At 46.1% G+C, this 27,162-nt stretch overlaps 1 protein-coding gene across 1 annotated transcript in view; it reads left to right on the plus strand.

The window, feature by feature from the left end:
* Positions 1-27,162, plus strand: part of enah (ENAH actin regulator) — a 193,548-nt gene that overhangs the window by 133,647 nt on the left and 32,739 nt on the right. The window contains exon 5 of the mRNA XM_084325720.1: positions 16,530-16,825. Within this exon, the coding sequence (XP_084181846.1) occupies positions 16,530-16,825 (296 nt within the window). The remainder of the gene's footprint in view (positions 1-16,529; positions 16,826-27,162) is intronic.

Raw genomic sequence — 27,162 nt, forward strand, 5'->3', positions numbered from 1 at the left:
TATTGTTCCACGGCCTCTGTTAGAGAGAGAGATATTGTTCCACCTCTGTTAGAGAGAGAGAGAGCGATAGTGTTCCACCTCTGTTAGAGAGAGAGAGATATTGTTCCACCTCTGTTAGAGAGAGTAGATATTGTTCCGCCTCTGTTAGAGAGAGAGAGAGCGATAGTGTTCCACCTCTGTTAGAGAGAGAGAGATATATGTTCCACCTCTGTTAGAGAGAGAGAGAGCGATAGTGTTCTACCTCTGTGAGAGAGAGAGCGATAGTGTTCCACCTCTGTTAGAGAGAGAGCGATATTTGTTCCACCTCTGTTAGAGAGAGATATATTGTTCCACCTCTGTTAGAGAGAGATATATATATTGTTCCACCTCTGTTAGAGAGAGAGATATATATTGTTCCACCTCTGTTAGAGAGAGATAGAGATTGTTCCACCTCTGTTAGAGAGAGAGATATTGTTCCACCTCTGTTAGAGAGAGAGAGAGAGATATTGTTCCACCGTCTGTTAGAGAGAGATATATATTGTTCCACCTCTGTTAGAGAGAGAGAGGGAGAGATATTGTTCCACCTCTGTTAGAGAGAGAGATATATATTGTTCCACCTGTTAGAAGAGAGATATATTGTTTCACCTCTCTGTTAGAGAGAGAGATATATTGTTCCACCTCTGTTAGAGAGAGAGATATTGTTTCACCTCTGTTAGAGAAGAGAGAGTATTGTTCCACCTCTGTTAGAGAGAGAGAGATATTTTGTTCCACCTCTGTTAGAGAGAGAGAGAGAGAGAATGAGAGAGAGAGAGAGAGATATTGTTCCACCTCTGTTAGAGAGAGAGATATTTTTCCACCTCTGTTAGAGAGAGAGAGATATATATATTGTTCCACCTCTGTTAGAGAGAGAGATATTTTTCCACCTCTGTTAGAGAGAGATATATATATTGTTCCACCTCTGTTAGAGAGAGAGATATTTTTCCACCTCTGTTAGAGAGAGAGAGATATATATTGTTCCACCTCTGTTAGAGAGAGAGATATCGTTCCACCTCTGTTAGAGAGAGAGATATATATGTTCCACCTCTGTTAGAGAGATATTTGTTCCACCTCTGTTAGAGAGAGAGATATATTGTTCCACCTCTGTTAGAGAGAGAGATATTTTTCCACCACTGTTAGAGAGAGAGATATTTTTCCACCTCTGTTAGAGAGAGATATATTGTTCCACCTCTGTTAGAGAGAGATAGATTGGTCCACCTCTGTTAGGCAACCCCCCCCCCCCCCCCCCCCCAGAGACAGAGAGGTAGTGTGTGCACACATGGGAATATGATGAAGGAAGCAAATAGTATGTGAATTCATTCACTCTTGTGTGACTGATTCCTCAGTCACACAGATGGAAAGAGAAACTGGGATCGAGAGAGAAAGAGGGATTGAGAGATAAGGATGAAAAGTGGGTCAGAGTCCTATGTCTCTCTCTCTGATAGCCAGGTCACACCAGGTCACACAGTGTGAGAATCACAATATATTATATTCCACCAGTGCAGTGAAACACACAAGGAAAATGACTATAGGGTCAGTTTGGTTCAGACAATAAAAGTCTCCCATTCCAGACTGACGCAGATGGTACAAGGATCATGTACATGCTCTCAAAAGTGCATGTCTATAAAGTGCATGTAGACACAGTAGGAGACATACAGTAAAACAAACAGAAACCATGCAGATCTAGACAACATGTTTCTGTCACTTCCAAAAACGTCTGATAAATAATCCTACCAGTTATTTGGGCTTGAAGAGATGTAGATGGTCTTTGCGATTATCCCATTTGCACCTAGTTTGACCGATTTAGGTTTACTTTATTTGCTCAAGGGGGTTAATAAAATAAAACATATTACAAACGTAAATGCACCCAATTTTAGCCAAAAGGCTAATTTCCATTGGCAGTCCCCCTGCCAGAAGGTACAGGCTAAACTCCTGTGTGAAAAAGGGTTAGCAATACAAACAGAATAAAATCAAGATAAATAACATTAGAATAAAAACACAAACAAAAGCACATAGACATACGATAGGGATACAGGGCACAATACAGTCATGGACACAAGGACAGAGCACATCATGACATATTATAAGACCCAGGCATAGACAAACACACCATATCCACACACACACACACACACACGCACACACTCATACACACACACACACACACACACACTCATACACACACACACACACACCTCAGTGTTGACAATGCTGGTTTTCAATGAGCCATTCCTTAACCCTGCACTTGAATGAGTGATATGATGTGGCCACTCTAATTGTTTGAGGTATTGAGTTCCATTGGTGGGATGCTCTGTATGAAAAGACGGCCTGGCCAAATGCACTTTTTTTTAAAGGGAGTGTACAGTCCCCCCTTGCCGCACCTCTAGTATTCCTGGTTGAGGCAGACTTGATGAAACCAGACAAAGGAGGAGGAGCCAATCCACACTTGATTTAAAAAACTAGACATACGTTTTGATAGAGAATCAGATTTCCTGGTATGATCTTCAGCGTACCGTCAGTTTAGGATCATACCTTCCTGGTACACCGTGTAATTGTTTTAACTGATATTACCTATGTTTTTATCTGTTACTTGGATTTTATTGTTTTTATTGATGCCTATTTTATGTGTACTTTTTTATTTTTACGATTCGTAATTTTCTTCTTACCTTTTTATATTCTATATATCTGTTTTTATTATTTATTGTGAAGCATTGTAAGTTTGATGATGCAATTGGAAAATGAGGGCAACCATAATGTTTTTTTTCAAGTGTAAATTAATGTTTGAAATTCAATTAAATCATATCACCATAGAAGAAGAGAAGTGTATAACCCATATCAGGCTTTGTACTTTATACTGGTCTTCTGTTGTGGTGACAATAATTCTTTAATAATAATTATAATAATAATTTCTGAGTACATAACAGAAGGGGCTGGCTTTTGCTACAGTACAAATAGCTCGGATGAAAGGCGATTGAGTTCATGTATAAGGCATTCCGGTAAAGGTCAGATTCAGCTCGGCCACACACACACACTCATACAAAACCAACATGTCCTCTTGGCTTCTCCTTAGGTTAGTGGTACACAAGATGAAACGTGCTGTGTGTGTGTGTGTGTGTGTGTGTGTGTGTGTGTGTGTGTGTGTGTGTGTGTGTGTGTGTGTGTGCCTACGCATGTCTCGCAAAGTTGGACTAGATTCTCTCTCTAGAGTATAGGTCCATATGGCCCCTTTGGGCTCCCGTCCATTCGGATCACACTTCCTGTTGGTCCTCTGAGCCAATGAGGAAAGCCCCTGGGACCAGCTGTCTGTCTTAGCTACTTTTGGCTGGGTTGTTAACCCTTTCACTGCCACACTACCACATGGTTAACCCTTTCACGGCGACACTACAGAAGGTTAACCCTTTCACTGCCACACAACAAAGGGTTAACCCTTTCACAACCACACTACATAAGGTCAACCCTTTCACTACCACACTACTAACCGTCTGTACTGTGGTAATGCAAGGTTAACGTTAGGTTATGACTATAACCAAGTTCTGTTAGTTAGGGGCGATGCTTGGCATCGCTACTGCACTATCTCGCGTACGTGCACGCGTACTGAATAAACCACAAATGTACCTCTAATACCAGTATTAGTCTGACCACACCCCTCATCAGCTTACCTTCATAAGCAGGTGTGTGGTCACCTGCTCTCCTCCTTCCCAAGCTTTCACCACAAGGTGAGGACAAGGGCTGCAGCGGCCGTCCGATGCCAAGCATCGCCCCTAACTAACAGAACTTGGTTATAGTCATAACCTAACGTTCTGTATCGTTAGTGGCTTAGCTTGGCATCGCTACTGCACAAGGGAGGCCAAGCGGAGCCACTTGGCTGACAAATACACCCCGCTGACAGCCCCCCAAAACCATCAGAACAGGGAGGGCCGAGCCCCCCCGACCCCCCCTAATGGAGGGTAGCCCCCCTATTAGGGACGTCACGGGAGGGCGACGGACCCGACCGTGCGAAGAGGCACTCAAGCAACTCAACGCACAGGGTGAGCAGACCGTGGCTCGACCCCACGACTACACACACGCACAACCCGCATGCCACCCGGGAACGAACGGAGGAACAACCTCGTTACTGCCCCCAGAATCACGGGGTCAAGGGCAAACCCAACCCCGTGGCAAGGCCGTAGCAGCGGAGCACGAAGGAAGACCCAGACCCACCAAAAGGACTGGACTCCCTAGAATGGGGGCCCGGAGAAGTCCATGATGCCAGCATCAAGACCCCACCAGGCGGGCACGTAGTGCCCCGCCCCCCACATCGCCAGCGTATTCGGACAAAGGCCCCTCAGTTACTGCACCTGGTATTCCCAGGCGGAACCAACCAGGCCAGAACCTGCCCAGCTTCCGAGATCGGACGAGATCGGGCGTGTTCAGGTCGGTATGGCCGTAAGCCGAGCGGGCCCCGTCCCCCCAATAGCACACCGCCTGGCACACTGACCCTGCAGAATAGGCAGTCCGCATGGCCGTAAGCACACAAAAAGGTTAACCAACGGAAGCAGGCAGCGCACCGGGGAAAAAACCAGGCAACAGGCTGTTAACCCTAGCCTGGAGACTGCGGACGAGACAGGCGCCAGAGGGGACAGCTGAACACAGCCGCCCCGGCGGAAGGAGCGTAAGCTGGCGGTGTTGCATGACCAAGCCTCCATTTAACAACCCCCACCCAGAGGGGTCGAGGCAGAGAAGGCTGACACGATTGGCAGACGTCATGAACGTGCAGGGGCACCCTCAAACGGTGAACCCGGGAGTTGACACTGCTCCAACACACCAGGGAATCAACCACCTCGGTGTTACCCAATGCGGTGGTTGTTCCTATAACCCCTCAAGAAAAAACTCCAAAACACACCTGCGGGTATACACCGGCTATACCGCAGTACAAGTGTTTCAGTTTCCAAAAAGGGTTAACCCAGGCCTACGGGTCGCAAACATCACTTCGGACCGGGCCTGGCGGTACGGGAAGCACAGGGTCACCAGAGGAGGTCAAAAAACCACCCCCACAGGCCCCTCTTCGCCATGCGTGAGAGAGGAGCGAAAAATAATGGAGAACCAGCCCCTAAGCACACCGTACCTGGTATTCCCCGGCGGTCTCCCAACCAAGTACTAACCAGGACCAACCTGTGTAGCGGCCGAGATCCGACGAGATCGAGCGCGTACAGAATGGCATGGCTGTAAGCCATGACGACAGTGCTGAGTAAAAACATACCCAACCAGGGTCTCCATAGCGCTTAACCCTGTGACACCCAGACCGACCTGGCATTTTTCCCCCTGAAAAAAAAAAAAAAAACCCAAGTCCCTCAGGGTACCAGAACAGCAGATCTGCATCCCCGGCGGACAACGGGTTCAACTGATCTGGACCAGCGTGACCAGAACCAGTCCCGTGCCCTAACCACGCCGACATGCCTACTCCAGGAGAAGGGCAGATATGCGTGTTGATCTTAACATGAAAAGAAGGCGCCACCCAGACGTTCGGACGAACCGCGCCTGGTGGCCCACCCCAAGGGCGTGAGACCCCACTACATATGTTCAGATCCATCCCGTCATCATCCCCCAGACATGAACGAGAATCCGTCGACAACCCACCCAGGTCATGGGATGTGGTCGCCGGAAGAGGAAAAACCCCCATCTCAGTTGCTTTATAAAAACGCTGTTTCAACCACAAGCAACTAAGGCGTGCCAGTCAATCGCCTGTTTACAGCGAGCTAGCACTATACGTGCGTCGGGACACACCCCCATCAATGAACAGGCTATTTAGACCTGTCATTGAATCCCCAAGGCGCCCAGGGGAACGACAAGAGGGGTGTGACACTCCCTAACTCCAACACTTCTGGAATAGAAAGAAGGAAGCATCAACAGTATGTATCCCAGTCTACACAGCCGGGGTAAAAAATTTTCACATTTTTACATCCCACCACCCTCCCATAGGAAAGAGACGGGGATCCCCAGAGAGACTTCCCACGCGAGCTGTACAGATTGAAAAGAATATATTGCACCTTGAGCCATGTAAAAAACTGGTTTTAGGGCCTCCGGGGAAGAGGCACCGAACCCATACACACTCAATAAACGAATTGAATCGAATATACATACAATAGAAAAGGACCCTTCTAGAGGGTCCACTCACTTTGACAATCTGAGGAGGAAGGCTCTGTACTCTGATGGAGGCTTCCTCACATGGAAGAAGGAGTCCGAACTCACAGAAGGCCTGAGTAGGCGCTTGGTGAGGAGGAGCCCTGACCACCCCCCCTGAAAACAGATCCATCACATGGACCTGAACAGCACACGGAAGTCCTACCAACAGAGACGCGCACGGTGACGTACTCTATGGCGGGGGAATTCCTGCGGTGCACACGCCCAATATACCAGGCCGTGGGACCAGGAACTCCCTCCCCCCCCCCCCCCCCCGTAACGTGCCGAACCGCCACGTGACGGGAACCTTGAAGGACAGGGGGTGTACCCCTGACCGACAGAACAATGGGGAGAGGAAAGGTTACCAGTTCACCCCTTTACGACCCCACACCCATGATACGACGTAACGACAAAAAGAGAATATGACACAGTCATAGTCAGCTCTATGAAGCGTTTCACAGCTCCACACAGCGCACGAGCTAACCTGCTATCTGATTTTTACTAAGGAAAAACACAGAATAGAGAGGGCTCTAAGAACCCCGGTCCAACATACACATGTGCTTCTGTGGCCAGTACAACCCAGTTGTAGGTCACATGACACACACAACCCATCATCACCTACAAAAAATGGCAAAAACACTCAACAGAGGAACGCCGTTTTTTTCACAATGAGAGAATACATCATTCTTGATTAGTATCGACCACAGGCCTTGCTAAGCACACATGACAGCAACCAAACCAATTTCCCTTTAGGAAATAAGTTTCTCCAGCAGATTTAGCACAACCTCAGCAATCAAGCTGAGAGTTACATCGTATCCCTACCACACAAAAGACACAATTAATGCACAACATGTCTGATAGGAGGTGATAAAGTCCCCAGGGAACCGGGGGGGGAAACACAATCCTCCTATTTTACCCTCAATACGGCCAGTTAAAACAGGAAAACCTGTTAATGTGTGAACTCACTGTTCATTGTCATTACAGTCTGAGAAAGAACATTCTTTTACTCACTCGTCACCAAGCATAGCTTCATAGGTTAGTTGCCTTAGTAGTGAGTACACGGTACACATAAACACCATGATGTTTCTCACACAACAACCAGATCAATACATCACGATCTGCACGGAGAAGCTAACTGCCAGTGACAAAAACAGCTCACACACAACCCGCAACGTATCCCAAATGCATTGCAACAACACACGTTTTGGGAAAAAACACCGTTATTCACAATACATTTAGCAAGGTAAAACCAGAAGACGTGTTATGAGGTCTGGCCAACCCCGTACCTACCCGGAACGCAGATCAGCGAAGTGCAGTCACAAGACACCGTAGAACACAGCCGTCCTGTGTTGTTCGATCCGGGCAGCGTCGCCGCTCCACCAGTCGCTACAGTCCTCTTTGTTGACGCAATCCCCGTCTAGGCTCAGGCAGGGTCGACGAACATCCCCTGTCAAGGATGACGTCGTGGTCAAGAGTGTAAAACATGTTAAAATCAAAGCACGTTCAACAGAATAGCATCAAGCTAACGGCTGCTCCAACCGTTCGGGTGCTATTGCTTCCGCTCGCGAGACGCCGATCTACGACGCACGCGATCAGGAGCGAGCTCCCGGCGGCGCGCGAGAAGCCAAGCTACCCCGCGCCAGGCCACCGACCGGCTAACCGTAAGCTACGAACATGTAAACAATGACATAACACTCACCCAGACAGGCCGCCGTTCTGAACCCTCCTCACTTTTTAAGAGAAAAGAGAAAACAAGACGTCAACACCGCTTCACAACGGTGACATTACCACGTCCGGCGGAATCAGCACAGTACCAACTGGCCTGTATAGCTGACTTTGAACATGAATCTGCCGCTATCGCACATTACATGCACATATCCCCTCGTGAAGGAATACTCTCATTTGGATATGAAAGATGGGGTCTTAACACGGTGACAGAGAGAATCCACTCGTCCAGAACACACAGGGATCACCAGTGTCAATGGTCGCGGCCCACTAGTTAAAACTATAATGGTCGCCAGACCAAGGCCTTCTGTCGCCTAGACGGCTAAACAAAGGACCCTAGCCTGGGGCCGGTTTCCATAAACTTTGTCAAGTAGCCCCCATAGCACTAACAGACAAGTGGAGCCCGCCAGCAAACACTACTCACCCAACCTGGAACGCACCGCTCCTCACAACAGCGGCATGTCCGACAGTTCAGCTGTGGCCTGACAGGTTTCACCCCAACAAACACAGCAAGGAACTGCAGTTGAGAAGCATGCAGCGGCGTGCTCCCAATACGAAAACCGGTGGAGGGTTTGTAGAATGATCATCATCTTCTAGACACTCCAGTACGAAGACAATATCGCCGTATTTTCTCGAAAATAGTGAGAGAGAAAATAAAGATATGATGTCAACGTATCCTTGTTTCCCAAGCTGTTCCTAATCCAATTTCTTCCATCATGGTGTCAAGTGTGGGGATCTACCGAGGCACCTCTTCCTTGTGGTGAAAGCGAGAAGGAGGAGAGCAGGTGACCACACACCTGCTTATGAAGGTAAGCTGATGAGGGGTGTGGTCAGACTAATACTGGTATTAGAGGTACATTTGTGGTTTATTCAGTACGCGTGCACGTACGCGAGATAGTGCAGTAGCGATGCCAAGCTAAGCCACTAACGATACAGAACCTTCTGTAGTGTGGTAGTGAAATGGTTGAATGAATGAAAACTTTAGAATGGGTACAATACAGTACGGCTCAATACACACAATTGTTAAGGGGATGCAGACCAGAGAAAGACGTTTGTCTTGTTTACATCAGGGTCCCCCATTTTCAATTCATAGTGACATTTATGACATACACAACATATACATCATGACATTTATGGCATAGGGACATACATGACATACAGGTATATAGTACTGTTACATTTGTGTCATATACGATATGCAAATATACAGTACTGTTACCCATAGATCCTGACAGAGAGTATATACATATGATGGGGAGGGGACTGTACATTAGGAGGGGGTGGGTGGGTGGGAGAGAAATATACATACGGTGGGGAGAGAATATATACATACGGTGGGGAGGAGACTGTCTATTGGGTGGGGGTGGGGGGGTTTGGACATTTACGGTGGCCAGTTTTGAATTGCAGCCTCCCGTAGGTGCTCTTTAAGAGATGTTTTGAATGTGGATAGGGATTCACATTCCTTTACAGCTTTGGGTAGGGCGTTCCACATTGTTGTGGCATAATTGCTAAATGTGTTTAGTCCCTTGTTTGAGCCGAATCTGGGTTTAACATGATTTGTTGAGCTTCCTCTGGTGTTGTGGTCGTGGTATTCACTGACCTTTGGGAAGTATTTTGACATGTACATGGGTACCTTAGTCGTATAGTGTATCTTGTAGACCAGGCCCATAGAACTACATTCTAGTCCAAGCTACAACACCAGAACTCCATGATTTTAACCTGAAGATAATTATTAACATTGGAACTGTATTCTAGGAGGTGCTTTGTAACGTGCTGTGTTTTTGAACTATATCACTCACTTTATGCACTGTCCAACACACGGCAGTGCTGAATGCAGTGGACTGATTCATCAATGAGTTCATGTTCTGTACTGTTCATCACACCAGAGAGAACATAAGAGAGGAACTGAAGGTAGTTTAGGTGAAGTTTACCGCTGCCATCATGCGTAGCTATTCTTATGTGCGTGCGTGCGTAATATGCATATTACTGTCCCATCTCTTGGGTCTCTGGAAAGACCAGATGAGGTCAGAGGAGTTTGATACTACTGATGATTGCCAGATAATGTTGATATGTATTGATTTAAACATTAAAGAAATATAGCCGCAAGCAGCGTTTAGCGGGTTTCAAGGCTATATGAATTTATTGAAACAGCAGTGTTGTGAAAAATGTTGTGCAAGTTTTGTAATGTTTGGACAAAAAGCCTTTGATTTATAGTCTGATTTGTGTTATGCCATGCCCATTTTGTGCATGTGTAGTGCCCCCTAGTGGAGATTTTCATCTGGACATACCCAGAAAATGTGGTCATGGTTGGTTGATCTATTTATGTGCACATAGTAAATTTGGTCATAATTCGACTCACCCATATTTATACAGGAGTTCTATGTGCTGATCTCACTGTGTTACCAGATACGATAAGTTGATCCTAAACGGAGACCTGCATATTCATTTTAATAAAAAAGCAGATTCCAAAACTATAGAGCTTACAAATCTACTGGATAGCTTTGATTTAACACAGCATATAACAAATGCAACACACCCGCATGGTAATACATTAGACTTAGTGATAACAACTGGGCTAAACATCAATAATATCTCAATAACTGAATTACCTCTCTCCGACCATCACTGTATACTCTTTGATGCTCAAATAACCTTTACTAAAACAAAAAAAGAAGTCGTAGTTCAAAAGAGGCTCCTGAATGACAAAACTGAATCAAAGTTCACCGATCTTATCAGACTATATGAACCACACAATCATGACGACTCTCATGAAATGGTATATCATCTGTATTAAATTCTGTCACCCCACTAAACTGAAGCCTCCCCCTGGCTGAACTATAATGGTGTCAACAAAGAAAAAAGGAAATGTCGTGCAGCTGAGAGAAAATGGAGGAAAACAAAAACCACTATCTGCTGTGATATCTACAAAGATGCTTTAACTGCCTATAACAAAACGATCCGCTTAGCAAGGAAAGACTACTTCTCTATAATTATTACAGAAAACGCTGGAAATTTCAGAATCCTTTTTCCCCCCACTATCGATCTACTACTCAACACTGCCCACACTCTTCCGCAGTCCTCAACAGTTAAATGTGAAGAACCTTTTTTAACAACAAAATAACTTTGTTCAGAGCCATGATGGAGATAAAGCTGATTAGAGCAAACCGTGCAATGTAACCATGAGAAGATTCACATGCATCATATTAGATGAGCTTTGCAAAACTGCCTCAGAATGTAACTCCTCCACCTCAGACATTGATCCTGTACCTACAGCATTTTTTAAACGGGTGTTTAATAGTGTTTCAAGCCCTGTGCTAGATATCCTCAACACTTCCATTAGAACTGGTATTTTTCCAGATGCCTTTAAAACAGCAGTTGTAGGGGCGCCCAAGTGGCGAACCATGTAACGCGCTGCGTCGCGAAGCGGCCGACCCGGGTTAGATTCCCGGACCCGGCGTCTTTTGCAGAATGTCTTCCCCCCGCTCTGTCTCCCGTTCTTCCTCTCTCTCTCTCTACCGGACTGCCCGGTAGTAAAAACAATTAAAATCTACCAAAAAAACGGCAGTTGTAAAACCCTAAAAACCTAACTTGAAATAGTAAAGCATGTGTGTGTGTGTGTGTGTGTGTGTGTGTGTGTGTGTGTGTGTGTGTGTGTGTGTGTGTGTGTGTGTGTGTGTGTGTGTGTGTGTGTGTGTGTGTGTGTGTGTGTGTGTGTGTGTGTGTGTGTGTGTGCACAGTAGGTACAGTATTGAAAGGCTTTGGTGGGTTGGTGGTATTGGGCTTCCCACTCTCCAGGACATTTACACCAAGCGTTGCAGGGCCAAGGCTAAGAGAATAGTCAAAGACTCTAGTCACCCAAACAACTGCCTCTTTGCACTGCTGCGGTCAGGCAAGCGCTACCGGAGTCTCATGGCCAGTACAGAGAGACTCAGAAGGAGCTTCTATCCCCAGGCCATCAGGATGCTCAATGACTCTATGTAACATCATCAACCCATCCATCTACACTCATTGCACACACATCCACATCCACATGCACACACTCACTTTAAACACTCACCTTAACACTCACTTTAGACACCTTAACACTCACTTTAGACAATTTAACCTCTTAAGCACTCGCGCGCACGTCGTGGCACTTTGCTCTCGTCTGTCGGCTCCGGGCTGCGTTTTCACTGATCAACCAATACATTGTTGGAAAGTTGAATTTGCCACCTACAACCACACTCAACCTATTGCCTGATTCCATTTTCGAGTTCCAAGACGAAACATCCGACGAGCGTCATTTGACAAGCCGTTCGGACGAGTGACCACGTCCGGTTGTGAGCGGTCCTGAACTGACCAGTCACCGCTGATGGCGAAAATGATTGACCACCGTTGTAGCCAAGGAGCGTCTGCTCCGAAAGCGATCCCAGACGAGTGGGTGAGAGTGGGGGAAGGTGACACAAGAAGATAAAGAAGTCAATTGCTTTGACGAGACTGAGCATCGAAATGAATGGCAGCGGACGACCATTACCCTACAAACCATATTCTACAGACTTAAGAAAACATCTTTGTTTGTTACAGATACCTGCAAAAATCACACCATGATAATCTTAACATGTCTTTCAATGAAAATGAGAATAATAACACAAAGATTATCATTACCTCACGTATGTGAATCATATGGCAATTGCAATATCTGCCAAAATAATCACAGTTCGATATTTTATCCCAACTCATTCACCCCTAACTTGTGGGAATAAGTAAAAAGCTGTAACTCTATTATTTCAATAGTTGTAATTTCTCATGTTGTCTCAGCCTGAAGCAGCTCTGTCGCTTTAGCCAGTGATTTGTAATGTTACCATGTATCAAAGTTATAGATCGCTGAGCAATCGTGCAATGGCGGTTTTCTGCAGAAATGGCGGTTTTCTGCAGCAATGACGGATATCTGCAGCGATGACATTTGTTAGCATTTTCTCATGAATGACGTATACTTTCTATTCATTGAAGAATTTATTGCTGCTAAGAGGAAGCCAGTTGTTACACGTTCACATCTTTTCTGATGACTGATTTACACACACACAGTTTTTGTCACGTTCTTTTCACAGGTGCAGTATTTTCTAATGCACTTTTTTCTTAATTTTCTTTTTGGAATCAAAGTAAAAAAAAAAAGAAAAAAAGAATCCTTGTGAACAGAGTGTAGTTTTTGTGAATTATAGACTCTTGTTTTTCAAATTGAATACTTGACTCCTAACAAGAAACGGCCTCATTCCCCATATGCTGGCGGTGAGAGTTTGCGGCTATCAAAGTTATATAATTTATGGCAGTGCTACCGCCAGTATTGGTAGGGTAATGAGGTGTTGGTCCGGTAGTGAGGATGTAGTGAGTCGTTGGTACAGTAGTGAGGTGTTGGTAGGGTAGTGAGGTGTTGGTAGGGTAGTGAGAATGTAGATGCCTCTCTTTTTCTCTCCCTCTCCCTCTTAGTCAGTCTAGTAGTTACTTAAGCCATCCTTCCCAATACGGTTCTCCCACATCACTACTTATTACTACTCCTGGCTTTTACCACCCCCTAGCGTCTGAAACTGAAACTAAACACAACACATCCACACACATTAAACGTAAAAAACAGTATAAATGTCAGTAGTATTTATTCCCTGTATACATTGTTCAGACATGAGAGAGATAGTTTAGCGTTGATGTTGGTGGTGAAAACCAGGTTTAGTTATTTTCAATGCAGCAAAGGGAAGAATGGCATGGACGTTTATTTTTTATTTTTTTGCTGAACAGCTATTATTATACAAAGTCTTATATATTGATAACAATAACATTAGCTGACGTCTTTCCGCCCACGGGTCTGGGTCAGCCCAGGACACGCACTTTATTTAAGCCGGTATTTAGTTTGCTTTCTACAAAAGGATGGAATAGAGGCCTTTCACAGAAGGTGTATAATGCACATTTTGTCCTCCATGTTACACGATAATGTAATCAATTGGTGTCTTATTACTAGATCTTGTAAACAGGCCACAGTAGAACAGTAATATCATGATTATTTTAATGTTTACCTACTCTACCACTGCATAGAAATTTGGCATTTCAATTTGACATTTGTAAGAAAGTTAAAAGGAGATTTATTTCTATTGGCTTTTTTTTTTAACTTTTTTTTTTTTTTTTTTTACTATTTTTGAAGTAAAATAGGTGAGCTCTTCTCTTCTCTTCTTTTCTATTCACGTTTCCCATAATGTTTGTGTGCCCCCTTTTTAAATTATGTTAAAAGACATGGCTCGCTATTGTTAAGGTATTTATACTTTGTCTCTGTGAGGGTGTATTTGCAAGCAGTCTTTTTTTAAACGTTTCTTTTTTTTACTATTTTTGAAGATTACAAATGTGAATATATATTTTTTTTTTATTTAAGAATACTGTTTTGGAGACTTAATTTAGTTAAGAATATAGGACAGGCATGTATAAGCGTTATGCCTCAGCCTGTACCTTTTCAGTCACTGCCAAATCAAATGATTTGTGTGATGACTGAATAAAACTACTACTACTACCACAAAACAATACTGATTTATTATGCACATAATCGCACATGTTCATTTAGTTTGACAGTACAGTAATTGAGAGTTAATGAGTTTGAACATGCCCTCCGGTGATGTCATCGGAGGACACTGAATCATTGTGTCTGCAGGACTCTCTCGTTAACTCTCAATAACTGTCAAACTAGATGAACGTGCACAAAACGGTTTAGAGCTTTGGGACATGTGTGAGATTATGTGCCAAATTAACCCTTTCACTACCACACTACAGAAGGTTAACCTTTCACAACCACACTACAGAAGGTTAACCTGCCTGTAGTGTGGTAGTGAAATGGTTAAATGTAGTATGGTTGTGAAAGGGTTAACCCTTTGTCATGTGACAGTGAAAGGGTTAACATTCTGTATTGTCGCAGTGAAAGGGTTAACAATTTGGTAGTGTGGCAGTGAAAGGGTTCAGCATTGGTTTTTGGTGAAGTGCTATTTTACGGTCTATAGGCTGTACCTTTAGCAAGGCATTGTTAAATATTAAAACAAATATTTACAACCCCTCTGTGTACTACTGGTAGCAATTTGGGGTAATATATGTTATTGTATCAGCCAGTACCCAGTACCTGGATACGATGAGTGGACAGAAAATAATTAAAACAGATATTTTCTTCATCTCCAAAATTATGTCCTATTTCTTTCTCTTTTCTTTGTCTGGATATCCAGCTCATCTGTTGGGCGGTGAGACCGGCCCTGAGGTCATCTGTGTTGTACAAAATACACTACAGAGAAAGTAGCATTGAATTAGAAAATGATAGATTTTCAATTGTGTCCTCCCCTCTCCCCCTCTCCTCCCCTCCCCTCCTGCCCTCTCCTCCCCTCTTCTCCCCTCCTTTCCTCCCCTCCCCTCTCCCCTCCCCTCCCGTCCTCTCCTCCCCTCTCATCCTGTCCTCTCCCGTCCTCTCCCTTCCTCTCATCCCCTCTCCTCCCCCCTCCTCCCCTCTCATCCCGTCCTCTCCTCCCCTCTCCTCCCATCCTCTCCCCTCCTCTCCTCTCCTATCATCCCGCCCTCCCCTCCCCTCTCCTCCCGTCCTCCCCTCTCCTCCCCTCCCCTCCCGTCCTCTCCTCCCCTCTCCTCCCCTCTCCTCCCCTCCCCTCCCGTCCTCTCCTCCCCTCTCCTCCTGTCCTCTCCCGTCCTCTCCCTTCCTCTCATCCCCTCTCCTCCCCCCTCCTCCCCTCTCCTCCCCTCCTCTCATCCCCTCTCCTCCCCTCTCCTCCCATCCTCTCCCTCCTCTCCTCTCCTATCATCCCGTCCTCCCCTCCCCTCTCCTCCCGTCCTCCCCTCCTCCCCTCCCGTCCTCCCCTCTCCTCCCTTCTCCTCCCCTCCCCTCCCGTCCTCTCCTCTCCTCCCCTCTCCTCTCCTCCCCTCTCCTCCCCTCTCCTCCCCTCCCCTCCCCCCCTCTCCCCCCCTCTCCTCCCCTCTCCTCCCCTCCCCTCCCGTCCTCTCCTCCCCTCTCCTCCCCTCCCCTCCCCTCCCCCCTCTCCTCCCCTCTCCTCCCCTCTCCCGTCCTCTCCCCCCCTCTCCTCCCCTCTCCTCCCCTCTCCTCCCGTCCTCTCCCCCCCTCTCCTCCCCTCCCCCCCTCTCCTCCCCTCTCCCCCCCTCTCCCCCCCTCTCCTCCCCCCTCCTACCCTCTCCCCCCCTCTCCTCCCCTCTCCTCCCCTCTCCCCTCCTCTCCTCCCCTCTCCTCCCCTCCCCTCCCGTCCTCTCCCCCCCTCTCCTCCCCTCTCCTCCCCTCCCCTCCCCCCCTCTCCTCCCCTCTCCCCCCCTCTCCTCCCCTCTCCTCCCCTCTCCTCTCCTCCCCTCCCCTCTCCCGTCCTCTCCCCCCCTCTCCTCCCCTCTCCTCCCCTCTTCTCCCCTCTCCCCTCCTCTCCTCCCCTCTCCTCCCCTCCCCTCCCGTCCTCTCCCCCCCTCTCCTCTCCTCCCCTCTCCTCCCCTCTCCCCTCCTCTCCTCCCCTCTCCTCCCCTCTCCTCCCCTCTCCCCCCCTCTCCTCCCCTCTCCTCCCCTCTCCTCCCATCCTCCCCCTTCTCCTCCCCCCTCCTCCCCCTTCTCCTCCCCTCCACTCCCCCTCCAGACAACTCCAGGAGCTGCAGAAGCAGAAAGAGGCCGAGCGTGAGCACCTCGAGAGGGAGCGTCAGGAACGCGAACGCCTGGAGCGGGAGATGCAGGAGCGGCAGGAGGAGCGTGAGCGGCAGGAGCGAGAGGTGCAGGCGGAGAGGGAGCACGCGGAGCGGGAGAGCCAGGAGGCGCTGGAGCGGGCGGAGCGTGAACTGATGGAGCAAGAGAAGGCAGCGGAGAGGGAGAAGGAGCAGGAGCAGTTGGACAGAGAGCAGCAGGACTGGGAGAGAGGGAGACGCATCTCCAACGCTGGTGAGTAAGCCACGCTGGTTTTTCTACTTTTAACACACTGTCACACACACTGTCACACACACTGTCACACACACACACACACACACACACACACACACACACACACACACACACACACACACACACACACACACACACACACACACACACAGTGAGTCATGCATGCACGCAAACACACAAACCCTTATAGTACACAACACACCAGAATACAGAGTAGAGCAGAGGAGGGCATGACACGACATGACACAAAAGATCATTGAGTTCCCCTAAAGCAAAACGGCACTTTCATTTATCTTTGTTCGATCGTGAGTCAGCGTGGGAAAGGTGACCCATTTTAAAACGGAGACGCTTGTTTAAAACAGAGAAGACCAACAGGTGAGCTCTTCTCTTCTCTTCTTTTCTATTCACGTTTCCCATAATGTTTGTGTGCCCCCTTTTTAAATTATGTTAAAAGACATGGCTCGCTATTGTTAAGGTATTTATACTTTGTCTCTGTGAGGGTGTATTTGCAAGCAGTCTTACCAGACTGAATGAGTGAAAATTGAGCAGTCAGACAACGAAACTGAGGATAGCTACAGTATAAAGTGGCCAATAAAGTGGCCAATCGCGGAGAAAATTACAAAATATTTTTTTGTGCAGCTCATCAGGAAAATAACCAATACAATCAAAGAAGATGCTAGAATGATATGAGGAGGATAGGACACCGCTCTGACTTTGTTCAGCCCTGGGAGACAGCACAACACGTTTTTCTCCCTGCTGGTGAAAGGGGAGCCATTTTGGAATGGCTTCATGACAACACTGACCCATCCTGGCCTCATCATTCCAGAGAAGTAGCATACACTGACTCAAAACAACCACATTGTTTTAACCTATTTTCTGAAAATCCGCCTAAAAATACATACCTAAGTAAATGGAAGATTGCTCCACTTCTACAAGGTTCATTTGCATGTTCTTGGTATCTAGGGACATCTATGGATCACAGGGAATGTATTCCCAGTGTCAGAAATATTGTGTCTGTTACTAGGCTTGAGTAAAACTACACTAGGAAGTGTAGTTATTTTAAATTCGAAAGCCCATAGAAAGTCCTGGGTCTCCTCTCCTCATAGGACTACAAACTAAATGGCTGCGTCATTTCCTAGCGTCAATTCTCGTCTTTTTCCGACTAGATTTCTACAACTCATATTTCACTAATAACACTTTAAACCATTGGTAAACAAACGTATTGCTGAAAATATACACTTTGACTGCTGTTTTGACAGGGTTAGGGTCTAGTACTATTGGCTACATTTGAAGAAAAAAAACGCAACATTAAGTCATACATTCTGTAGAGATGGATTTATGGCGTGATGTCATTTGCGGTCCAGTACCGGACCGCTCGGGCTTAAGAGATTAAAGTATGAGTTAAAGGGGTAGATTTTTTTACCTGAATCCTAACCTTCTGTCTTGAGGAGGAATTGTGCTAATGGGAAAACTTACCAACGTGTTCTGTGTCGAGGATTCAGGTTGAAAATCAGCTAAATGCTCCTTTTAAGTCCCCTGCACTGTAAGGTGTATAGGGATCAATAATACCTATATGTCAATATATACCTATATAAGGTGTATAGGGATCAATATATAATACCTATATGTCAATATGATATAAGGTGTAAAGCAGAGGGGCTTATCTCTACTAATTGCTGTGTGTACCATCGTTTGCTAGCCTCATTAGCTAGCCTCATTAGCTAGCCTCATTAGCTAGCCTCATTAGCACTGAGTTATACAACCATTTCCTCTCCACCGACTCTCTGCCCATCTGCCTACAGGCAGAGGACAAGCACTCGGAACAGATTGAGAGACGCTGGGGTATGGGGGAAGTGTGTGTGTGTGTGTGTGTGTGTGTGTGTGTGTGTGGGGAGGGTTTCTTGAACGAAGCTACACACACACACACTCACACAAACATACATGCACATGCTTCCCCTGCCGTTGTGGCTTCCCAGCTGTCCTGTACAGTATAATTATGTACCGCTATGCTTTGCTCACTTCATATCACAACCAGACAAATGGACTGAATGTACTTTTGATCTCCGGGTGACGGTATGTCACGTCATTTTATTTGACATACTCGGACGCATTTTGTATTGCCTAAAACATACAATCCAGGTCACTTATTTGTCAAACACTTCAACACTTCAACAACCTCAAAGTTGTTGAAATGGTCCAAGTCTATACAAATTTCAATGGAGTCTGTCTGTTTACCAGGGACTGAAATCTTGATTAGAACGTTGAATTTGTTATTTTCACTCCCAAGTTGCGTTCGATTCATCATAGCAGTGCCCAGTAAACGAACAGACTTTCCGTTTGCTTTCCGTTTGGGGTAAGCGTTTGACAAATAAGTGGCCTGGATTTGTCTGTTTAGGTTATATGCAATGCTTTTACTAGGAAGTATTCTAATCAGGATAATTTAAAACTAGGTTGTGAACTAGGTTGTGTTGGACTGTCCTCTATCAAAACACGTAAAGCTGGGTTAAAGGCTGTTATCGATATTCAAATGTAACAAAAGTCACGATCAGAAGTTCCAACATTGTTCTAATGAAAAATAATCTTAAACTTAACTCACCATAACTCAAAGTGCAGAACCAGTTTTATTGGTCAGAGCAATAAAAACATCAAACGCTATGCATTTAAATCTCACGGTTGTTTGTTTTTGTTATTGTATCAAGAGCTAAGTCCATTGATTTTAAGTTAAATAGATGTGACAGGTGACAGGCCAAGCCAGTCACAGTGCTCATTCATAGGTGGCACTGTTCTCCTATTGGGTCATTGATTGGCTGAGACAGGAGTCTTTCGTTTGATCGGAGATTGTCAGGGTTTCAGTATTATCAGGCTCAGATCCTTCTGTGGTATTTAGTCAGAGGTTAAAAATGCACCATCAGAGTAAGTCCCATAGGTGTGTGTGTGTGTGTGTGTGTGTACGTACGTTCATAGGTACGTTTAGTGATGCACGATATATCGGCCGCCGATATAATATCGGCCGATATGGCAATTTTTTTACACATCGGTATCGGTCCGATATCAAGATAGGGCCGATATTAAAAAAAAAAAAACTTTTTTTTTTTTTTTTTTTATATAATTCTTTTTTCTTTTTACATGTTTTGGCCTTAAATAGTTTCAAAATATCTGTCATTTCTGAAAATAAGTTACAAAAGTTTTAAAAAATATGCGTTTTGGAAAATAGCTCTTTATTTGATTATCATAAAAAAGTGTTTTCTATACAGAGATATCAACATCGGTAAATATCGGTATCGGCCAGAACAGCAATATTAATATCGGTTATCGGTATCGGCCACAATTTTCACATCGGTGCATCACTAAGTACGTTACGTACGTGTGCACACATGTGCATGAGTGTAGGCTACACAAAACAGCCTCAGGATTAGGGAGGCTCTGTCACATACAGTAACAATCATACATAGTAACGCACAGTTACAACACACACACTGCATGCTAACATATGGGTCTTGCTGTGAGGTTTTAACCCTTTCACTACCACACTACAGAAGGTTAACCCTTTCACTACCACGCTGGAGACGGTTAACCTGCTGTAGTGTGGTAGTGAAATGGTTAACCTGCTGTAGTGTGGGTTAATAATTAATTCAATGCTTCAGAGCTCTTTCTCCTCTCTTGCAGCCTTCGCTACTATGACAATATTCACAAGTGCTCATTCAGAATCAGAGCTTGTGCCGTCGTTAATAACTAATAGCTACCATATGTTTTGCCACATGTCAATAACAGTTGACTGATGACCTCGCACAGTGTGATAGACTCGTAGTTGTAGGATGACGACTGTATTATCTCTTAAAGGGCACATCACCGAAAATGCAACGCTGATTTAATTTGCACATAATCTAATGCACATCCAAAAGCTCTAAACTGTTTTACACGTGTTCATTTAGTTTGACAATTACTGAAGAGTAAAGAAGTTTGAATATGGCCACCAGTGATGTCATCGGGGACATTGAATCCTTGGTGTGTTAACTAACACCTCTCCCGAAGGCTAACCGGCCATGTCTGCTTCCATTCATTGTGCTAAGCTAGGCTAACATGCATTATATAGCATTTTAACACCTTGACAGTCAGGTGTGAACAATAGCTCTTGTGCCCCCCCCCCCCCCACTGGATTAGCTGTCATCTGTCACAGACTTCACTGCATTATGGATTCTCTTATAGAACAGAGGCAGTGTGTTCTGAAACTAGTGCGCAATGAATCACGTTTGAAATAACGTATCTTAAACCACTCAAGATACATACATATGTGATTCTAAATGAGCAAATGCGCTTGCAGATCGAGACAGTTTTCTCACACTCCATATTACAATAAAGTATTATGATATAATTCTAATTCGGTTTTTCGTTTATTTTCTAGGTGAAGATAATTAGAAAAATATTTGACTTTAGGCTTTCGGAATATTTAGAGCTCAGAAATCCTTTGTAAGAATTGCAACCAACTCTTCTTATTTAGCCACAACCAAACCATTATTTAAACAACTGCAACTACTCACAATTTATGATATATTTGTATGTCTGGACCCCAGGAAGAGTAGTCGTCACCATGGTGAAGAGTCGACTAATGCGGATCCAAAATGAACAATAAACAATAGGTGTTCCCTAATCACATTAAGAGGGACACAAGTGAACCTTGTATGAAGACAATCTTGCACGTTGCGTCTCCTTGAGTTGTAACGCTCAACTTGACACACTCTAATGTCAAGGAATGTTCCGCTTTGAGCTTGTCTGAGTCACCATTATTCTACGTTCTGGTACATTAAATTAAGCAGTTTCTTTATGTTAACCCTTTCACTACCACTCTACCAAAGGGTTAACCCTTTCACTGCGACACTACAGCAGGTTAACCCTTTCACTGCCACGCGACAAAGGGTTAACCCTTTCACTACCACACTACAGACGGTTAACCGTAGTGTGGTAGTGAAAGGTTAACCTTTTTTTTATCCACTTTTTCTCCTTTTTCTGTTTTTCTCCCATCCCAATTTTAGTCGTGCCAATTCCCCCCTCCCCTGGCTTGATCGTTGCTCGCATGTGCCCCCCACTGGTCGGTCGTAGGGAGGGCTGATGGATACTATCGCATGTCCCCTCCGATACATGCAGTCAGCCAGCCACTTCTTTTCACCTGCCAGCGCGGACTCTCATTGGCGAGGTGTAACGTGTGGGAGGCTCACACTACCCTCGACATCTCCTGTCCTTGCTGTGCAGGCGCCCTGACCGACCTGTAGGAGTCGCTGTTTACAACGACCAGATTACCACCCATCGACTCCCCTCCCACTGACTCTGCCAATTGAGTCAGTATGACGGCCGGCCCAAGCCGGAGGCAACGCTTACGCTGAGTGTCTCACGCATTGGTGACGAGCGCTTAGACCGCTGTGCCACCCAGCCGCCCAAAGGTTAACCTTCTGTAGTGTGGTAGTTAAAGGGTTAAGCAGTCAGTAGCAGGAAGTATGTATATCCAAGAAGTCAACTTTTCAGGACTTGAGAATAACCAAGTTGATTTTCCTCTGCCCAAGGGTAATGACATGATGTATACACATGGGGCAATATCAGCCATCAGTTGTTAATATATACATTTATGTGTGAGAAGCGTGAACATTGCCACTTAAAAGATTTCTTAATGTCGATCCCCTTCGGTTTCATCTCTGTGCATATTGACATGCATGTCCTTTCTTGGAGTTAAAACGAACTATCAATCAATCAATCAATCAATCAAATTTATTTGTATAGCACATTTAAACATGACACTTGTCAACCAAAGTGCTTCACAGTGTGTCGCGTAGCAAAACAATAAAAAAGTGCTCCTAAAGTATAAATAAACAGAAACAGCGAACAGACAAACAAAGAAACAGAACAACACGTCAAAACAAACAAGGCAAGAGTCAGAGTGAGTCAGGGAACGCTAGGGAATATAGATGAGTTTTGAGCTTAGATTTAAAAGACTCGATGGAGGGGGCAGATTTGATGGACGTGGGGAACAAATGTGTATAGGCTTTCAAAATCATAATCTGCCTCTGCAGAATTCCTCCCACATTGCATGATCCCTCTTACATTTTTGTAAATACCATGATACTTTTGTGTGAGGGCTGCTTTAGTGTGCTCTCCTCTAGGGGGTGCAGCTGTAGCACAGAACGCCTCCTGGCTGGTACGATGATGTACCATCTCGATTCTGAACACTGTGTGCATTTCAAACATTCATTTATACTGACTCAGGTGAGACAGTCTAGTAATGAAGCTAATGTAGTGTTTTATGTTTTTAACTCTTGGGGTTAAAAAACATACTCGTAGTAGGCTGAGTTAGTATGGGCCAGGCTGAACCCTGTGTGTGTGTGTGTGTGTGTGTGTGTGTGTGTGTGTGTGTGTGTGTGTGTGTGTGTGTGTGTGTGTGTGTGTGTGTGTGTGTGTGTGTGTGTGTGTGTGTGTGTGTGTGTGTGTGTGTGTGTGTGTGTGTGTGTGTGTGTGTGTGTGTGTGTGTGTGTGTGTGTGTGTGTGTGTGTGTGTGTGTGTGTGTATTTTGTTCACTCGTGTGTGCATTTGTGCTGATGTGCGAATGCACAATATGCTCACATGCTCGCTTTCTGTGTATGTTTGTATGTGCGAGGGGGCACCCAGTCATGCTTGCTTGTGTGTTTTCTCTGGAGATAATACAATAAATCCTCCTGTTTTGGGTTAGATACAGTATGAAATATCTGCAGCACCATAATAGTTCATTTAAAATAGTAATGTTTTTTATACACATTTGACCTTGATCAAATTAATTAAACCTTGGATGGGCAGTTCAAAGGGGATCCCCCCCATCAGGGTGTCGGTGATATATGGGTGTTGCTATGGATGGTTTAAGACAAATTAATGTTGGAATATTAATAGAAAATATATAGCCGCAAGCGGCGATCTGCGGGTTTCAAGCCAATATTGATCATTAGGATCGCAAATTAAGTCCACACACATGGTTAAGCAGTGTTATGGAACATGTCCTGCAAGTTTTGTAATGTTTTGATCAGAAAAGTTTAAATATAAACCTATTTGTGTTATTCCACGGCGCACATTTTGTACATTTGTAGTGCCCCCTAGTGATTGATTTGTTGTTGATGTTATGGGTACTTATCTGGACATACCCTTCATATTTGGTGTTGATTGACCTAACGGTTGTTGACTTGCATCGATTTATGTGCTGAGCCACGTTTTGAAGTTCATTGGTTAATATTAGGGATGCTCGATATTGGCTTTTTTACCGATACCGATATACCGATATTGTCCAACTCTTAATTTCCGATACCGATATCAACCGATACCGATATATGCAGGGTTTCCCCCCCAAAAAACTGAATAATTTCAGGTAATTAACATTACATATAAAGGTAAATAAAGGTTATAGAAATGTAATATGAAATGTAAACCGATACCGATATTTTCCGATATCACATTTGAATGCCAATATCGGCCGATAATATCGGACATCCCTAGTTAATATCTTAAAGGAGGAGATGTCAAACATGTGTTGCCACGCACATTTGTGCATTTGTAGTGCCTCCTAGTGTTAAACTTTTATTTTGAGGGACTATTTCAGGCAGTTCTCTCAACATTCTCTCACCCTGCAAATTCTGTGATTATTGGCTTAACGGTTGTTGATTTGCATCTATTTATGTACTTAGCCAAGCCTTCTTGAAGTTCATTGGTTATTATCTTCAAAACTAAAAAAGATATAAACAAGCCTTATACAACACTTGATAAGCTTGATCCAATAATGATTCATGACAAATATGGTCGTAATTAGTCTTACCGTTTAGGAGGAGATGTCAATAGTGTGTTGCCACGCCTATTTGTGCATTTGTAGTGCCCCCTAGTGGTCAATTTGAATGAGATTTTCAGGGAATATTCCTGGTTGATATTCTGGACATACCCTGCAAATTTCCCGATGATTGGCCTAACGGTTGTTAACTTGCATCTATTTATGTACTTAGCCATGTTAAGAATGAAGAATGATCCACAAATTTGGTAGCAATTTGGATTGTTAGGGTTTCAAGTGCGAAGTGAATTATTATTATAAAAAAAGAAAAGAAAAAAATTACCATATGTTAAACCGTATGTCCGATTGCTACCAAATTTGCTGTGGATCATTATTGGATGAAGCTTATTAAAGTTTGTATAAGGATTGTTGATATCTTTTTTTCCGATATATGCTCAGCACATGAATAGATGCAAGTCAACAACCTAGTCCTAGGCCAATCATCAGCAGTGAACTAGATGCGGAAGATAGGCTGCTGTGTGACTACGGTCCATTGACTAAAGCTTGGCCATTTTTCACAGTTCCACAATCGTGCCCCATGACCGCGATATCAACCCGTCTATACCAGCTGACCTGCAGTAAATGTAAAAACAAATAAATAAATGTGACGTTGCCAATGTTATGGAGGCATAGTCAAAGCATTTGAAGCATGGATTGAGTGTCTTGATTTGTTATGTTACAGTAGTAGTGTATGTGTGCTGATGTTTTTTAATGTTGGGTTACACACAAGAGGCTGTGTAATGTCAGAAATGATGTATATTCACAAGATTGAAATGAAATCGGACGTGTTATATATGAATGTTATTTGAGGCACTAGCCCCTGGACATCATGTCCCCCCCCCCCCCCCCCCCCCCCCCCTCTTCTATCTCTGTTGAACGAAAATGACATGCTGTTCCACACCTGCCTCTGGGTCTGTCCCCCATGCTAACCCGTGTCTACTAATATACTGTAGCGCCATCTGTCTACTGGCCTGAGAAGCACAAGGGAACAGGAGGAAAACCGAGACATTTAGGCCTGTGTTAGTTTTTCTGCTTCACCCCCTTCTCTCTTTTCTCTCTGTTCTCTTCTCTTTTTCCCTCCCTCCCTCCTTCCTCTCTCTTTCCTATCGTCTTTCCCCCCTCTGTGTGCACGGTGGCTGCTCTCTACCTTCTTATCATCCCCTCCTTCCTCCCCCCCCCCCCCCCCCCGTGCCGTCCTGTCCGTGTCTCGTCGTCCACTCCGTTCTGTCCAAATCGACGTGCCCGCGTCTTGTCCACGTCCACAGCGTTCGAGAGCACCCTGTACACCCCTCCCCCTCCCGAGTACAACAGGTCCACGTCGACCGGCGCGCCCGCGTCCCCGTGCCCCGCCCCCAACTACCTGGCCACCCCCGGCTCGCCCTCCTCTCCGTCCACGCCGCCCACGCCGCCCCTCAGACACTCGGCGTCCCGTTTCGCCACCTCGCTGGGCTCCGCCTTCCACCCGGTCCTGCCTCACTACGCCACGGTCCCCAGGAGACAGCAGCAGCAGCAGGGCCCCCCCCGTCCCCCCAGGTCGCCCCCCCGGCTCCGGCTCCGTCCCCGGCCGTGTGGTCGGCCTGCAGCTTCACCCGCTGGCGCCCTCGCCGCCCGTCGTGACCAGCAGCCGCCGGGGGGGGAGGGTGTCGAGCAACCCGCGGCCGCTCGTCCCCCTCGCCGCGCCGTCGCCGCTGACCCAGAAGCCGCCCTCGCCCTCCCCCAACGGCCCGCCCATGTTCCCCGCGCCCTCCCCGGTCACCGTCCTGCCGCAGCACGGCTACTACGCGGCGGCCGGCGTGGCGGGAGGAGGCTACGGTGGCGGCGTGACCTGCCCCACCCCTCCCCCCGCCGCCGCCCACCCCGCCGCCCCCTCCCCACTACTTCCTGCCCTCCTTCTCCTCCGTGGCTCCCCAAGCTCCTCCCCCTCCCTCCTCCTCCCCCTTCGTCTCGTCTCCCCCTCCTCATGCCAGGTTCCTGGTGTGCCCTCTCCCTTCACAGTGCTGCCCCCCGCCTCCACCGCTGCCGCCTCTGCCCCCGGCGCTGAGCACCTCTCTCTCCCCCTGGTCCTGGGCCAGAGCCTGGGCCTGGGCCTCAGCCTGCCTGGGCTGGAACAGCACGGGGGGGAGGCCTCGCAGCAGCAGGCCCAGAGCCCCAGGCGGCTTCTCTTCTCTGCCCTATGGTAAGGCCTCTTCGTCCCGCTCCTCCTCCTCCTCCTCCGGATCACTGTTTCTGCTTCTCTCCTTCCCTGTAGATGTAGTTACTTCTCTCTCTCTCGCTTTCTCTCTGTCTCTCTCTCCTCTCTCTCTCTGTTCTCTCTGCTCTCTCTCTGTCTCTCTCTCTCTCTCTCTCTCTCTCTCTCTCTCTCTCTCGCTTTCTCTCTCTCTCTCGCTTTCTCTCTGTCTCTCTCTCCTCTCTCTCTCTCTCTTTCTCTCTCTCTCTCGCTTTCTCTCTGTCTCTGTCTCTCTCTCTCTCTTTCTCTCTGTCTCTCTCGCTTTCTCTCTCTCTCTCTCTCTCT

Source organism: Notolepis coatsorum, assembly GCF_963971535.1.
Source record: "Notolepis coatsorum genome assembly, chromosome: 12".
NCBI lineage: Eukaryota > Metazoa > Chordata > Actinopteri > Aulopiformes > Paralepididae > Notolepis > Notolepis coatsorum.